General features: G+C 39.7%; 1 protein-coding gene across 1 annotated transcript in view; it reads right to left on the bottom strand.

The window, feature by feature from the left end:
- The window catches only part of astn1 (astrotactin 1), a 2,712,832-nt gene that overhangs the window by 1,034,023 nt on the left and 1,662,522 nt on the right, over positions 1–16,287 (bottom strand). Inside the window, exon 10 of the mRNA XM_059984849.1 lies at positions 3,970–4,107. Within this exon, the coding sequence (XP_059840832.1) occupies positions 3,970–4,107 (138 nt within the window). The remainder of the gene's footprint in view (positions 1–3,969; positions 4,108–16,287) is intronic.

The raw sequence follows: 16,287 nt of genomic DNA, 5'->3' as shown, positions 1-16,287 counted from the left end.
TTTTGCCCATGAATTAGCAGCAGTCTTTGCATCATCAGGATCCTTGCTCGGCTTATTCTGCCACAGTGCAGACAGGCTAAGGAAATCAACTGAGTCTAGAAATGGGCCAGGTTCGGACTATTGCAAAGGAGAGAACACTGGGGATGGAGGATGACATGCAATCAGAGAGAGGTCATAACCAATCATTGAGTTGATTACTGGATATTGATAATGGTGGGGGTGTGGTGGATGAAATTGATATATATTCCAGCATTTCTACATCTCCTAGTGAGAAGACTACATGATAATACATTTAAGACTTAGATGTTCCAGTGGTGGTGCATAGTTATGGTTTTGGTTTTGCTGGGGGTGGAGGAGGGGGAACCGCGGTAGCAGTCAGTGTGCCAAAGGCCAACAGTTAATACCTACTAATTTTCTATTCATGTAACCAGTCTGGGTCTTGCTTAGATAAGTGCCTTCCAGTAATCTTGAAGTTTCATAGAAGCATGGTTCACAGGAGTTCTGAAGCTGCTCCTGCATGAGTGATCTGCAGATGGTTTCAGCTATACTTTGCGCATATCCAGGGTTTCTGTGAATTTATGCCTCAGATGGACAGAGGGCAAGGAACAAATATTGCAGACCTTAGGCTGCTAGCTTTTAAACAAGGTTCATCTCTTCATTGAAACTAAATGCCTTATCCCTCAGATGCAGTGCAGTACATTCAGTTTTTAGGAAATGACATTTAATTTCACCCAATCAACTTTTATTCATTAACACCTTCATACCATCAGACATCTCTGAAGATCATGCAACTTAGTGCCAGCCATCCCAGTTCAAATAACTCCACAAACTCATAAATGTTGCATCCATTAGAGTACTCAAGAAAACAAAGGTAATTCATATAGTCTCAAAGCACTCTGGAGCCTAATTATTTAGCACTTTACCCCCTTTGGTTTGGGGATAGAGAGAAAAATATACCTATCATCAAAATGCTTAATCTCATTACCAGTGATATGAGATTGCTCACAAAAAATATGATTTGACAAACACTGAAAATAGAACCAATTTTTGTTCTAATTCAACCAAATCTACTTCATGATAATTTTCATGCAACATAAAGTGGCTTCATAATGTTGAAGGTATATTCAGACATCCTTTCTTCTTGTGCAGTTAAAAAGAAGATGGGTTTTCATGAGCAATATTTTAATCCTTTGAAAGAGGTAACAGAATCAAAATAGGTCACATCACCCATATTTAAAATTACTGAAATTCAAATCAAGCTAATTGCTGCCTATCCATTTCCAAGATAGATGCCTTTTGAATAAGTAAATTACCGAGTCAACCAGATGAGAACAACAAAACAGTGAACCAGTCAAAGTTAGTGAGAGAGATCATGGGAAGATATATGTGACTGTCTTCTTTCTGAGATGAGCTCCATCAGTCAGATTCTTTTGGGAGAAGAGACTTCAGAAGGCAGTGTCATATAGGATTCAAGTGAGTGTGTGAGAGTGAATGAGAGCAGCACAAATTCTGTCAACTGCCAGGGTAGTTAATTCATCAGAATAGATTTAGCTGGGTTAGACCCGGATGCTGAGCAACATATGGCACAGAACACCGATCACACTGGACAATTACCACTAATTAATTCCTAAGTGTTCATACTCAGTATCCAAAAAGAAGCATCTCTGTGGTTCAAAATGTGATTTAATTTTAGAAATCCCTTGCAATTCTAAATCAGTCTCAACAGTATTTATTAACTATTTAGAAAACTTTAGTCAATATATGAAACAAATTTTTGGAAGATATTTGCTTGCTCATTACTTCTAAAATACATAGAGATATACAATGTTGCCAAGACAGCGTTACACAATGATTTATCCAACTGTAATTTACATAGATCAAAATTGAGATCAGCAATTTAATAACATAAAATTCCAACCCTGGAACGAAGTTATTCAGGAAAAAAATTATTAAGTTTGATTTATTCAACTACATTTTTCTTGGATCAAATCTGTGAGACTTGTAGTTAGCAAATAACATATAAAATTGCAATCTCAGTGCCAAGTGATTCAGTACAAATTCATTAAAAGTCTTAAGTTCTGCATTGGAATTACACTTCAGATTACACAGATCATTTAGTGCCAAACCAGCAGTTGCTACAGTAAGCTTCTGGACTAGAAAATCAAAATCAGTATCAGAAACAGGTGTGATATCACCAGCATATGTTGTGAAATTTGTTAACTTTGTGGCAGTAGTACAGTGCAATACATGATAAATATAGGGGAAAAAACTGAATTATGGTTTATATATTAAATAGTTAAATTAAGATAAGCAGAGCAAGGATAGAAATTTGAAAAAAGTAGTGAGGTGGTATTCATGTGTTCAATGGCCTTTTAGAAATTGGATGGCAGAGGGGAAGATATTGTTCCTGAATCACTGAGTGTGTGCCTTCAGGTTTCTGTGCCTCCTTCCTGATGGCAAAATAAGAAGAGGGCGCGTCCTGGGAGGTACTGATCCTTAATGATGGAAGCCACTTTTCAGAGGCACAACTTCTTGAAAATATCTCGGAGACTATGGTGGCTAGTAATTATGAAGAATAGGTCATTCTTCTGCCTTCAATTGATCTCATCCGTCATTACGACCATGCCTAACCTTTTACAGCATTATTCCTCTATCCCTTGGTTCCGCCAATGCTGAGAAATCTATTGATCTGCCTTGAATGCAACAATAATTGAGCCTTCACAGGATCAATTCACAGGGTTGGGTACAGTTTTGTAAAGGAAAGGTCAGTGCCTTTAAGCCGTTTCATTTTCATCTTCGTAAATTCTCCGGGAAAAGTATAAAGTATAGTTCGACTGGGAACCGCAACAACACGACGTGAAAGAGAATTTAAATCGTCTAAAAAGTCTCTCCTTTAATGGACTGTAAGCATTTTGAAATTTGCAGTACTACTTTGAAGAACTGTTTTCGCTTTATTCCTTTAAGAACTGTTTAAGCTGCCGCACAGCAGCTGATTTCCGGTTACATTGGTTGTTTGTTTACTTTTGGGGGTTTGTCTTTCAGTGTTTAATAAATGTTTTATTTGTTATAAAAACCCCTGCCTCACTTATATATTTATTGTCACTGAATCCGTAACACTTGAGATAGAGCAAATGCACCTTAGCCTTCGTCAAAAAGGCGGAAATTGTACAATCCTCAGTGTGGTACCACTAAGGTATTAAATAATTGTAGTAAAAGATTCCTATTCTCTTACTCAAATCTCCTTATAATAGAGTCCAATTTATCACTCACATTGCTAATCTTCTGCTGTACAATACATGGAATAAGTAGCTTTATATCTCTTGCAATATGATAGAGATTACATTGAGTAGAAACCATTGTCAGACTTTATAAAATAACCAAAAGAGAAATAAACACTGGAATCCATGCTGCGCTATAGGTTAGCCCCTGTGGGCAGCTCTCCTGTCAGTGCTGTTCTCTATTTCTCGCTCCCTGGAAGACAGGCTGGATTGTCTTAATCTGTGGCTATCCCAGCACAAGATGAGGAACTGCTACATATTTGTTCTTGTAGAAACATGGCTCCAGGACAACATCCCATCAATTTTCAGGCCATGCCACTCAGGGAGTTGGGATAGAATTATTTCTGGGCCTGTATGTGCTAGCACAACTATATGTGCTGTGTGATGTGTATGACTATATGTACTATATTGTACCTTGGTCCTGGAGGATCAGTTTCATTCAGCTGCATACATATGTATGGGTGAGTGACAATTAAACTTGAGCTTGAAATGAATGGCTCCTTTAATGACAACTGCAGTAACAATTTAATCACTGCAAGGTTTCCCATTTCATTACACGTACTTGATCTCTCTTTAGTCTTTTGATTTCAAGCTGAAGGTGTCAGGAATGCCCAAGGTTGCATAAGCTGCCAAAGATCTGATTTAGGCAAAGATTAAATGATTCTAACCTGGAAAACTCTCTCTTGCTTACCTGACCTCAACTGCATCTTCCATCACTGTCATGTCTGTCTTGCATTTAGCTGAAGGGTTGATTGCAAGTTCAGCTGGAGGAATGACAAAGCTTTTACTAAGTGGCAGCCACATTCCTTCTCCTAGAGTGTAGGTAAACCTGAAAAATACAACAAAAAGCATACAAATGCTTAGGAAATGCGAGCATTTCTGAGCACGAGAATTTAAAGACCCACAGGACACAGATTTACAATACCATACAAGTTAATCCATAATATTCTTATTTAAATACACCGTCTATAATATTCATTATTGCTGTGCAATCATATAGCAACTAATTGATTGAACTGTCAAAACTCTCAATACTAGAAATTCTCAGCTGAGGAATTTGAACTCAAATCATTAAATAAATCTTGGTTTAACTCTTTTTGAAGAAATTGTCTCAGTGAGGAATTAAATTAACGGAGTGTTATAAAAACTCATTTGGTTCAGTAATGTCCCTCAGAAAAGGAAATCTATTGTCATTACCTGGCCTGCAATTGCTTTGCAACTATCTCTTCAGTTTAGGGACAGAAAGCATTGGACAACAAACGTAGCACTGTTATCAATGACCATATCTTGCAAACAAGTTTGATTTGAAAAAATGTGCTTCCAGATAAGGGATGCCATTTTCATGTTTTTTTTTCCAATGCTCAGGGCTGTCTTCTGTTATCTTGCATTTTATAGTCTATAAAGGATAACTTGTAAACTAAGGGCACCATTAGCCATTTCTTGGACAATGATAATATATTATTTCCTAATTATGTACCGATATCTTTGAGCAGAAAATCTTACAATAGATAGTGGATTCAGCCCTGTACATCACAGGAAAAACCCTCCCAGTTACGGAGCACAGCTACATGAAATGTTGCTGTAGAAAAGCAGCATCAATCATCAAAGATCCTCACCACCCAGACCATGCTCTTGTCTTGCTACTGCTCAGGTAGAAGGTACAGGTACCTCAGGACTTGCACAAGGTTCATGAATAGTTACTACCACTCAACCATCAGGCTCTCTAACAAAAGGGGATAGCTACACTCATTTGAGGACTCTGTTACATTATTATTTCATGCTCATTATTTATTTCTATTTATTTATATTTGCATTTGCATAGTTTGTTTACAGTTAACAGTTCCTGTTTATAGTTTACAGTTACTGCTCTATAGATTTGCTAAGTATATCGGCAGAAAAGAATCTTAGGATTGTATGTACACAGATAATAAGTTTTAATTTGAACTTTTCAATTTGGCAAGTTGCTTTAAAGAGAATAACAAAGGTGTTATAGGATCAAAAATAGGAACATACTGGAAACACTCAACAGAATAGGCACAATCAGTGGAAAGAAACAGAGTTAATGTTTCAGTTTGGGGGCCATTTGTTGGAATTCAAATTTCTTTGATTTAAAATATTAGCTATGTTTTTCTATGTATACTGCCTGACCTGCTGTGTGTTTCCACTATGCTCTATTTTTATTTCAGCCTTAGAGCATCTGCAGGCTTTACAGACTTTCATTTGATCACACATCACGGAAAAAAAGCTCCCTTTGGCCCATCCAGTTTGTCAATCATCCGGCAGCTAGTTGATTCTCCTCTTAGGCCCATCAACTCAACCAGATTCCACCACTTACTAAACACACCTGAGGCAAGCAAATAACCTAACAGCAGCATGTCTTTCGAACACAGGAAGGAACTCGAACACCTTTGACAACCCATGCAGCCACAGAGAAATCATGCACATTGAAAGATTGACTGTGGAGTGTGAGCAGTCTCAATTTGTGAAATATAACTTGCTTTTTGTAGATTCAGTCAGAGGGATGAGTGTAGAATCATTTAACAATTCTTCATGTCAAGTTAATCAAATCTTAAGCTTGATAAATAAGGAGTTGATTCACATTCGAAGTATTTTGAAACACTAACAGACTAGGCCGCTGCACCTCCTCTCTGTAAGCTGATTCGTTGTTCTTGCTGATGAGGCCTGCCACGGTCATGTCATCGACGAACTTGATGATGTGGTTCGAGCTGGTTGTTGCAGCACAGTCATGAGTCAGCAGAGTGAACAGCAGTGGACTGAGGGGGGCCCCCGTGCTCAGTGTGATGGTGTTGGAGATGCTGCCTCCAATCTGGACTGACTGCGGTCTCCCAGTCAGGAAGTCTAGGATCCAGTTGCAGAGGGAGGTGTTCAGGCCCAATAGGCTCAGCTTTCCAATCAGTTTCTGAGGGATGATTGTGTTGAATGCTGAACTGAAGTCTATGAACAGCATTCGAGCATACATGTCTTTTTTGTTCAGGTGGGTTAGGGCCAGGTGGAGGGTGATGGCAATGGTGTCGTCTGTTGAACGGTTGGGAAGGTACGCAAACTGCAGGGGGTCCAGAGAGGGGGGCAGCAGGGTCTTGATATGCCTCATGAAGAGCTTCTCAAATCATTTCATGATGATGGATGTGAGTCGTAGTCATTTAGGCAGGACACTGAAGACTTCTTTGGCACGGGGACGATAGTGGCAGCCTTGAAGCACGTTGGAATGGTGGCGCTGCTCAGGGAGATGTTGAAGATGTCAGTGAGAACATCTGCTAGCTGGTCTGCACGTCCTCTAAGCACTCTACCAGGGATGTTATCTGGTCCATGGGTTGACCCTGCACAGAGTTCTTCTCACATCAGCCACGGTGAGACACAGCACCTAGTCATTTGTAGGTGGGGTGGACTTCCTCGCTGCCACGTCGTTTTCCGCATGACTGTTTGGCCCTTGCTGTTGTTAGGGCTGCGTGGTCACCTGCTCTGAAGGCGGAGTCACAGGTCCTCAACAGTGTACGCACTTCGCGGTCATCCATGGCTTCTGGTTAGCGCTTGTAGTGATGGTCTTGGACACAGTGACATCATTGATGCACTTGCTGATGTAGCTGGTCACTGATGTTGTGTACTCCTCTAAGTTGGTAGAGTCGCCATCGGTTACAGCCTCCCTGAACATGTGCCAGTCGGTATATTTACTACCATCAAGGAAAAGGCCTGAAGTTGCACATTCATACTTTAGGAATGGCCTCTTCTCTTCCACCATCAAATTTTTGAATGTTCCATGAACCCTACCTCATTATTTTGAATGTCACACTCAAAATGCTGGAAGAACTCAGATAGTCAGGCACCATCTATGGAAGGGGATGAACAGTTGCCATTTCAAGCTGAGACTTTTCATCAGGACTGAAAGAAAGAGGGCAGAAGCTAGGATAATACATCAGGGAGAGGGGAAGGAGTACAGACTTGCACATAATGGGGGATAACGGGTGTAAACCCCGGCTCACTCAGCTCGCTGCCGTCTAGGGGGAGCAGCCTTTGGCCCCACCAAACTGGGTAGCCAGCTTGTGTGAATGCTGCGTGGATGTCCCCAACCCCGCCAATTAACAAACAGTACACCATGTGCGATTAAATGATTACACTTTATAGATCTTACTAGAACTAAGTGATTAATAACAATACAGTACATATGACGGGAAAGAAAATAAAGAAAAGGCGCCAAAACTTATCAAAGTCCAAACCACTTCATGCTCAATTAACGAAGTCTTCTGACCACCATTCAATCCCCTTAGCTCAGGATCACCCGAAGTGATCAACTAAGCACCCCCAGTACATCGGTCTTCATCTCCTCTCCTTGCCGACAGTCCTGGCCTCCAACCCCCGCTCGGGGTCCGTTCCGTCACCCAGCTTACAGCATCACATCCTCTCTTTCTCGCCCCCTCGCGCCCTCCCCAAAAGCCCGCCAACACTAGCTTACAGACCCAGAAGAGAGAATAACATTAATCCCAATTGGTTAACAAGTGAATACAGTCCCCTGTTATCAGTAAATTTTAACCCAAACAAGCTTCCAGCACTCTTTCATAACTAAAAAGCATTCCTACTTTTAACAAAACAAAGAAGCCATTTTGATTAACATACACAGTAACAAAGAAAAAGAAGAAACCCCCTTACACCAATAAGAAACACCCTTTACATGGGTGAGGCGGGAATGTGATTGGGTTGGAGACAGGGAATGGGGGGGGGGGGGTTACATGACAATCATAAAGGGCTGAAGGAGGAATCGAGTAGGAGAGGACAGCAGACCATGGAATAAAGGGGAGGAGAGAAAGAGGTGATGGTCAGGTGAGGAAAAGGGATAATATGAATGGGAAAATGGAAAACGAGAAGGATGGGGAGAGAAATCGCTGAAAGTTAGAAAATGTTGGAGGCTATCCAGACAGAATGTAAGGTGTTGTTCCAACAACCTGAGTTTAGCCTCATCCTGGCATTAGAGAAGGCCATGGACAGACAAGTTAGAATGGGAATGAAAAGTTGAAATGAAATGGTAGCAACTGGGAAATCCCGCCTTTAGCAGTGGACAGAGTGAAGGAGCCCGACAAAACAGTCCCCCAATATGCATTGTGTTTACTTGACATACAGGAGTTATGACCAGAAGCAGCAGCTGTGATAGATGGCCCTGACAGGGGAATTTTGGCTCACCTCGAAGGATGATTTGAGGCCCTGAATGGTGGTGAGAGGGTAGGTGTAGCAGGTTTGCAGGGATAGGTGCCATGAGGGAGATCTGTAGGGAAGGGAGTCAAGGAGAGAGCAATCCCTATGGAAGGCAGAGAGAGCATGGAGCAAAGAATGTGTTTAGTGGTAGGATGCCATTGGAGATGGTGGAATTTATGCCGAATGCTCATGCAGAGATAGGGAAGGACAAGGAAGGATGGAGTGAGGACAGATGTGTGGAAATGGAGATGTGGATGTCGATGGTGGTAGAAGGGAAAACTCATTCTTTCAAAAAGCGGACATCTCAGATGTTCTACATTGGAAAGTCTCATCGTAGGAACAGGTGCAGCAGAGACAGAGGAACAGAGAAGGCAATAGCATTTATACAAGTGACAGGGTGGGAAGAGGTAGTGTGAGTGTCAGTAGGTCTGTAAAATATATCAGTGGATAGCCTGTCTCCAGATGTGGAGACAGAGAGATTGAGAAAAAGGAGGGAGAGAAGTGCTATTTTGCTCACTATTTTGCATAAACCATTTAAAAATATTTCTTGTTGCAATGCATAGTGCTTTTTAAATATACTATATTGCACTGGTGCTGCAAAGCAAAATATGTCAGTGATAAGAAACCTGACTGTGATTCTGTATTGCGGAGAACATAAAAATTAAATCACAAACAAAAACATTCAATCCACACAATGGTTCTGAATATATCCAGACAGTAGGGTACAAAACTACAGGATCAGGAGTAAGGAGAGGTTTGTGATAAATACCAAGTAATATTTATTTACAGTGTGGAACAACTCTGCAAAAAGAAACAGTTTGTGCTTTGGCTTTGTGAAACTTCTAATGCTCTCATGAAGGACCCTGACTAAGAGCGGTTACTGTTTCTCTTTCCACAGATGATTTCTCACCTGCTGACTGTTTCCAGCATTTTCTACTTTTACTTCAGATTCCCAGCATGTCAGGAATTTCAGTTTGGCATTCAACACCATTGCCCACAGATCTTAGTGAACAAACTCATACCCTTCTGTCTAAATACATCACTGGGATTTGGACTTCCTGACGAACAGATCTCAGATATCAGAATGCCCAACCATTCCTCCTTCCCTATCATCCAAAATCTGGTTGCTCCTCCAGGGCCCATTGTTGTACAACACAATCACACGTGACTAAATGGCCAAACGCCCGAGCAGCCACATCGTCAAGTTGACTGATGACATGACAGTGGTGGGGGTCATCATCAACAAAGATGAGGCAGTTTACAGAGAGGAGATGGAAGCGCTGGTGGCAGATAAATGACCTCCTTCTTAATGTTAACAAAACAAAGAGGTTGGTGATCAACTTCCGGAGAATTCACAGTACTCAGATCCCCCTTTAAGTCACTGGAAATGCAAGCTATTTCAAACTTGGGAGTGCACATCACACACAACCTCTCATGGCCGACAAGACATCCTTCACAGTCAGGAAAGCTCACCAGCATCTTTATTTTCTGAGGAGGCTGAAGGAGCTGGAATATGCGCATCCACACTCATGTGCAGTAGAGAGCATCCTAACAGAATGCATCGCTGCATGGTACAGAAACTGCACCACAGCAGATGTGAAGACTCTACAACGGGTACTCAAAACTGGCACCAGACTACCTGTCATCAAGGGCATACAGTAATGTACAGAAACATACTGGCAAAGGGCCAGTAACATCCTGAAGCATCCCAGCCACCAGGCTCATGGACTTGTTTGTCCCACTCCCATGAGGGAGGAGGTTACGTAGCGTCCACACCAGATTCAAAAACAGGTACTTCCTCCAAGCAGTAAGGCTGATCAACACCTCCACCCACTAACTCCAGTACTACTTTATTATTTCCCATCAGTCAATTTATGTACAGCCTAGCATTACTTCATGGACACACAACCTATCTTTGTATATTAGTTATCTATAATTATTGTGTGTTTTTTATTACTTTGTTGTGTCCTTTATCTGTTGTGCTTTTTGTATGCTGCATCAGATCCAGAGTACCAATTATTACATTAATGTACGGAAAATGACATTAAACAATCTTGAATCTCAAAAGACCAGCTGAACCTAAAGTAACAGATCTTTAGATAGATTTATGACTGCAAAATAGCAGGCAAATCATTGTCACACATGATGGAAGATGATACTCCAGAATAAACCATTATCCAGGAAAGTACAGGATCTAATTGAACTTAAATGGTAAAGTGGTAAATGAACATAAATAACCAGCATCAGTGAACCCACTTAATACTATTGGATTACACAACTAGTATATTAGTAAGTGATGCATTAATAAAAAATATGCTAGTTCAACATATAAATGTGAAATCAAAGAAAAATACAAGCTTTTCATTTGAAGGGTGATCATGATGGGAGACACACTATTGCTGAATGATTTCTGATTAATCAGATAAGACAATCTGATGAAATGATTGATATTTTTATTCTTAAAGTGGCAGGAAAACAACATCTTTATTGGAACGGATGCAGATTAAGTAGAAGTACATGCAAATAAATTATCAAGGAAATACAACATACACCAGTGAAATTACTTAGTTATCTTTTATGGGACTATGATAGTATTGTAATTATTGATCTTAGTTCCTTTCTGCAAGAAAACTAAGCTTCAGGGCATTGCTGTGCATAGAATTTACAAGGACAGTAAAACAGCTTCTGCAGAGAAGGAAAACTATTGCTGTTCTTTTACATGGATGAGAAGAAATAAAGAGGGACAAGTGGTCAATGTGCTCAATACTTTTGAGATTTCATAGATAATAGATAATACTTACAGAGGTTTATCTGAGTAATAAAAAAGACAATGGTCTTGAAGAATACAAAAACACTTGCTGGAATAAATATCAAAACATCTTTCTACATGTAGGGAATCACCAGAACAATAGATGATCAAGCATAAAACATTGAAAAAAATGGTCAGCAACTTTAGAAAGACTCTTAACTTAGTAACAGTTTGAATATGGAACACTTAAATATACAAAGCAGATCTAGTGAATGGAAGATACAGCTAGAAGGAAGCTAGAGAGCAAAAGCAATTCAGTTAGAGGAAGAGTAACAGGTCAGTCAAACGTTGTGCATACTCTGCCATTAAGTAAGGCTAGAGCTTAGTCCAAAAAGTCAGTGCCAATAATCAGCTATCCATAAAATCATAGTACAGAAATTAGCCCACCTTTTCTTTGCCAATCTGTGCTAATCTAATTTCCCTATTTTGGTCCTATATCCCTCCCTCTCCTATCCAAGCACCTGTGCAAATGCATTGTAATTGTATCTGTCTCCACTACCTCTTCTGTGAGTTCAATCTAAATATTCACCACACTATATGAAAGAAAAATAGAATGGAGGGGTTCGATTGACTTTACAGTAGGTTGAAAGCCCGGCATAAAAAGGATTCCTCAAAGAAACCTTAATTCAGACATAATTCCCCCTTCTTGTGGCCATTCTAACTTTGACTTTCCACATGTTCTCCTCTGAACTTAATAACTGATGCAACCCCAGTGTGTTTAATCATTGCATATATGACAATCTTAGTATTCCCAGAATCAATCTGTCAAGAAAGGGCCTCACTTGCACAGACTCAATGGCCCATTATTGTCATTAGCATTTGATGCATAATTAGCCCAAGCAATATAAAAACACCTCACATGTTTGCTATGCTAAATCAATAATCTTAATTATATTAATTAGAAAAACATTGAATTATTGCAAAATATTGTGCTGTCATTTGTTCAGTTGGACATCTTCGTATGACTGCCTTCAATGTTTCAAGTTAAACAATGCTAAGACAAGATGAAATGAGATATGTACAAATGCTGCTGTTAAAGAGCAACTTCTACTCACCCATCTCTTGTGATTCTTTGCCTACAACTGACTACTGATTAGCTACTCATAATCTAGCTCAGTGTTCCCCAAGGAGCAGTTACATGTCCAAAGGGAACATTGGCGAAATAGAAATCGTAAGGGGGCGTTCAAGATTCTTGGGTGGGTGGGCAGTAAGCAGCACCCCAATTTGAGGCACACGACCAGACTGACTGTGAATAGAGCAGGCACTTCTAAAAGAAAGGACGAGGCACTGGAACGCAGGAAGAACCGTAGCTCTGCAGGCAGTGAGCGCTCATCGTCGCAACGTGCCTGAAACTCAGCGGTCTTATCCAACCTTATCAACCAAACAGACGTTATTTGGGATAAATGAATTAACAACCAGGGTGCCAAACAGTTCCCCTTGATCTGCATTCAGAATGAGTCAAGTACACCCTCTCAATTTTCTCTCCAGATGTACGGAAAACAGGTTGCACAACGAAACAGCGCTGGCTGGAAACAAACGGTGAAATAGAGCCAATTAGTGAACCCGCTGACCTGAGGATTCCTTCTGAGGTGTTCAAAGCAACATTGGCTTCATATCTGTGGTCAAGAAACATCTTTGAAGACTTTGAGACCTTATGAGATTGCTTAATCGTGCAAACCAGAATAGTATTAAGGTAGCTTGCCAAACACCAGCTCTATCCCAACTAATATTCAGATTCCATTCTGAATCTTTGTCATTGTGCCACTACCATCATTCCATCTGTGTCAATTCACTGCCATCAACAACACCTGATAGGCATTCCCAGTTTGTGTTAATTTTTATTTAGCCCTGTTAATGATGGATAAATATGGATGCTGTGATCTCCTTAAGTTTGAAGGCAGTGAAACCTTGAATTCTAATCCTGTTAAGAAACAGAAATTGCAGAAAGTGCATCGCTATAATGATACATACCTAGAGTATGGCTTTATTCTGTTTCTGTCAGATCAGTGACACCCCATGTTTCATTTGAAATACTGTACTGTCTAATGAAGCTATGAAACCATCAAGATTGCAGGGAAACTTCCATCAAAGACGCCCTGAAAAGGCCACTTATGGTATTACTCAGTTCCAGAAAATGAAAAGCATTTGAAAAGCTGCTTATAACATTTCCACAATGATAGCAAAGTGTGAAAAATCTCATACAATTGGTGAAAGATTAATAACGTCTGCTGTATCAGAAGTGCTCACCACTATTCTCAAAATGGATACCGATACTTTAAAATCAATTCCTCTGAGTAATAACTCTGTAGCTAGTTGTATTGACAAAATCATGAAGACATCGATAGCAACTATGCACAGAGCTACACAAAACAAAATTTGGGATACAACTAGATGAGTCAACAGTGTGAGGCAATGCGGCATTACTAATGGCATATGCACAGTTTATCAAAACTGGAGAAGTTTATTAAGAGATCATCTTTAGCAAAAAGCTAAAGACAAATATCAAAGGGCAATCAATCAACAATGAGCTCAAAATGTTTATTGAAAAGATAAGTACTCTAATTAGGAACATGATTTCTTGTGCAACAGATGGAGCACCCATGCTGGTTTAGTGGCATTTATGAAAAAATAAATTTCAAGTCTGTTTCCAATCCATTATGTAATTCATCAACATCTCATAGCCAAAAACCTCAGCCAGCAACTTTTTTCAAACATGAATCTTGAAATAACTGCTATCAACAAAATTAAACTTAATCTATTAAATAGCAGAATATTTCACATTATGCCAACATAACAATGAAAAGTTTGAACACTTGCTTCGTCACACTGTAGTGTGTGGGCTGTTAAAAGTTTGCTGCTTAAAATACTTCTTTGATCTTTTTGACACTATGTTTGAATTTTTACTGAAAGTTGACAAGAACTTGGGAAACAAAACTGAACTTCTACATGAAGATGTGTGGGCATACCTAGCCAACTTGTATGACAAAATGAACATTCTAAGTCTGAAACTGCAGGGTGAGAATTTCAATCTAATCTAGACAAAAAGTGCAGCGTCCACTTTTATCAGGCAAAGGGAAATATATAAGCAAAATATTGGGAGAAGAATGTTCTCACAGTTTCCCTACATGGAAAGTTTGGCACTGTCTCTCACAGACAATGATTTGCAAGAGTACTGCTTATACCTGCAATCACTGAAGTAGGATTATCAGAATCAATTCAAGCATTTGAATGATCTGGAAATTCCGGACTGAGTAATTCATCCATTTCTTTGCAGAGTGGAAGAACAAGAAGAATGTCTTTGGAGAAGAGTCAAAGGGCCAAATGTCCATTCTCCTAACTTGTTGAAAGAGGTTTCAATGCAGTGAACCACATACTCAAGAAAAGCAGAAACTACTTGGACGTTGTTATGCATGGGGACTTAAGGCTTTTGCTTTCACAACTTGAACCATATATTTCAACTCTTTGCTGAAAACCATCAAGTTCATGGATCATATTGATATCAAAACTGCTGTACAGAGCATAGGTACTGTGTAAACTAGGTTTAAAGACAAATAAAAATTTAAAGCAGTATCATTTTTCTTATGTTAGCATATGGTACACCTGTTTTCACATGGGGGGAGAGAGGTACCAGAAAGTATAATATGCCTAAGAGGAGCTTTAGCAAGTATGAAGGTGCTTTAAGGGGTCGTTGGGTTGGGAAACACTGATCTAGTTCCTTCATTCATTTTTTTGTCCCTGAAAAGCCCAACTGAAGCACTATGGCCAGTGTGCCACTCAGAAGACAACTTTCAAATGCACGCAGAATCAGTGAAAAAATTATTCTTTCACCAAAGTATGCTCCTTCAATTTTTAAGTGGAGATCTGTTCATAAAATGAACTGCTGCCATTCCTTTTGATGCTGATCAGAGCACCCTAGAGTTTTCCTGATACCCTTCACGTCTTCAACAAACTGCTAAGTAAGTATTTCTGTCAATCTATGAATCCAACAGTGAACATCTGCTAATAATCCACACCTCATTGATGTCAGCTGTCATCGCCAAGATTCCTCTTAAAAGACATTCATCGTTTATAATAATTAATAATTCTAACATATATAATTTAATAATTTTGATGGACTCTATTATATCCTAATACAATATATCACTTAATCTCCTGCTGATTTAAGAGGAACTGACAAAATCCAGGTCAAATCATGCTATGCTTAAGTTCTATGATTCCAAATTTGAAGTCATTCAATATGTGCTGCCAATTTCAAACATGTCTCTCAACTTACTCAATTAGTGTCTATTTTTTGAGTCTATACAGTGGTCATTTGTTAATCAATGAGCCGTGACCACTGCCTGTGGAAAATGCTGAAATCAGTCAATAGATTACTATCAGCCTGATGTCAAAAAGGTCACTCTTTATTACTGTCACAACATAATGTGAACATGCAAAGAAACTCTTGACATTTGCTTGACAGTTTATCATATTACAAAACCAATTTATTTTAAACATATGCAGTACTGTTCAAAAGTCTTACACACATATACTGTATATAGCTAGGGTCCCTTAGACTTTTGCACACTACTGTAGTAATTTTATGTATTGCACTACACTGCTGCCAAAAAATGTAATAATTTCATCACAATGTGAATGATGATAAACCAGATTCTGATATGGGTCTCTATTTTGGATAAGTGGGAAGGGAGCAGAGAGAGAGAAATCATGGCTGAGAAAAGGGAGAGGGAGAGGGAAGGAAGAAGAAAGCACCAGAGAGATATTCTATAGTGATCAATAAACCAGTTGTTTGGAATCAAATGACCTTGGCTGGTATTTCAGAGCTGGGTATGTCTACTCCCACGCATACCCCTGCCCCTGGCCCTTCTCCTCTTTCATCTGTCCCAAAGCCCTCCTGAGATGCTCCACCCTCACTATTCCCAAAATCCATTGCTCTTACCAGATTTACAAACTCGTTCTCTGCTCCATGTTAACTAATACAGTACTGTGCAAAAGTCT

This window comes from Hypanus sabinus, chromosome 11 (genome assembly GCF_030144855.1).
Source record: "Hypanus sabinus isolate sHypSab1 chromosome 11, sHypSab1.hap1, whole genome shotgun sequence".
Taxonomy (NCBI): domain Eukaryota; kingdom Metazoa; phylum Chordata; class Chondrichthyes; order Myliobatiformes; family Dasyatidae; genus Hypanus; species Hypanus sabinus.
This window is presented reverse-complemented; position numbering and strand designations above follow the sequence as displayed.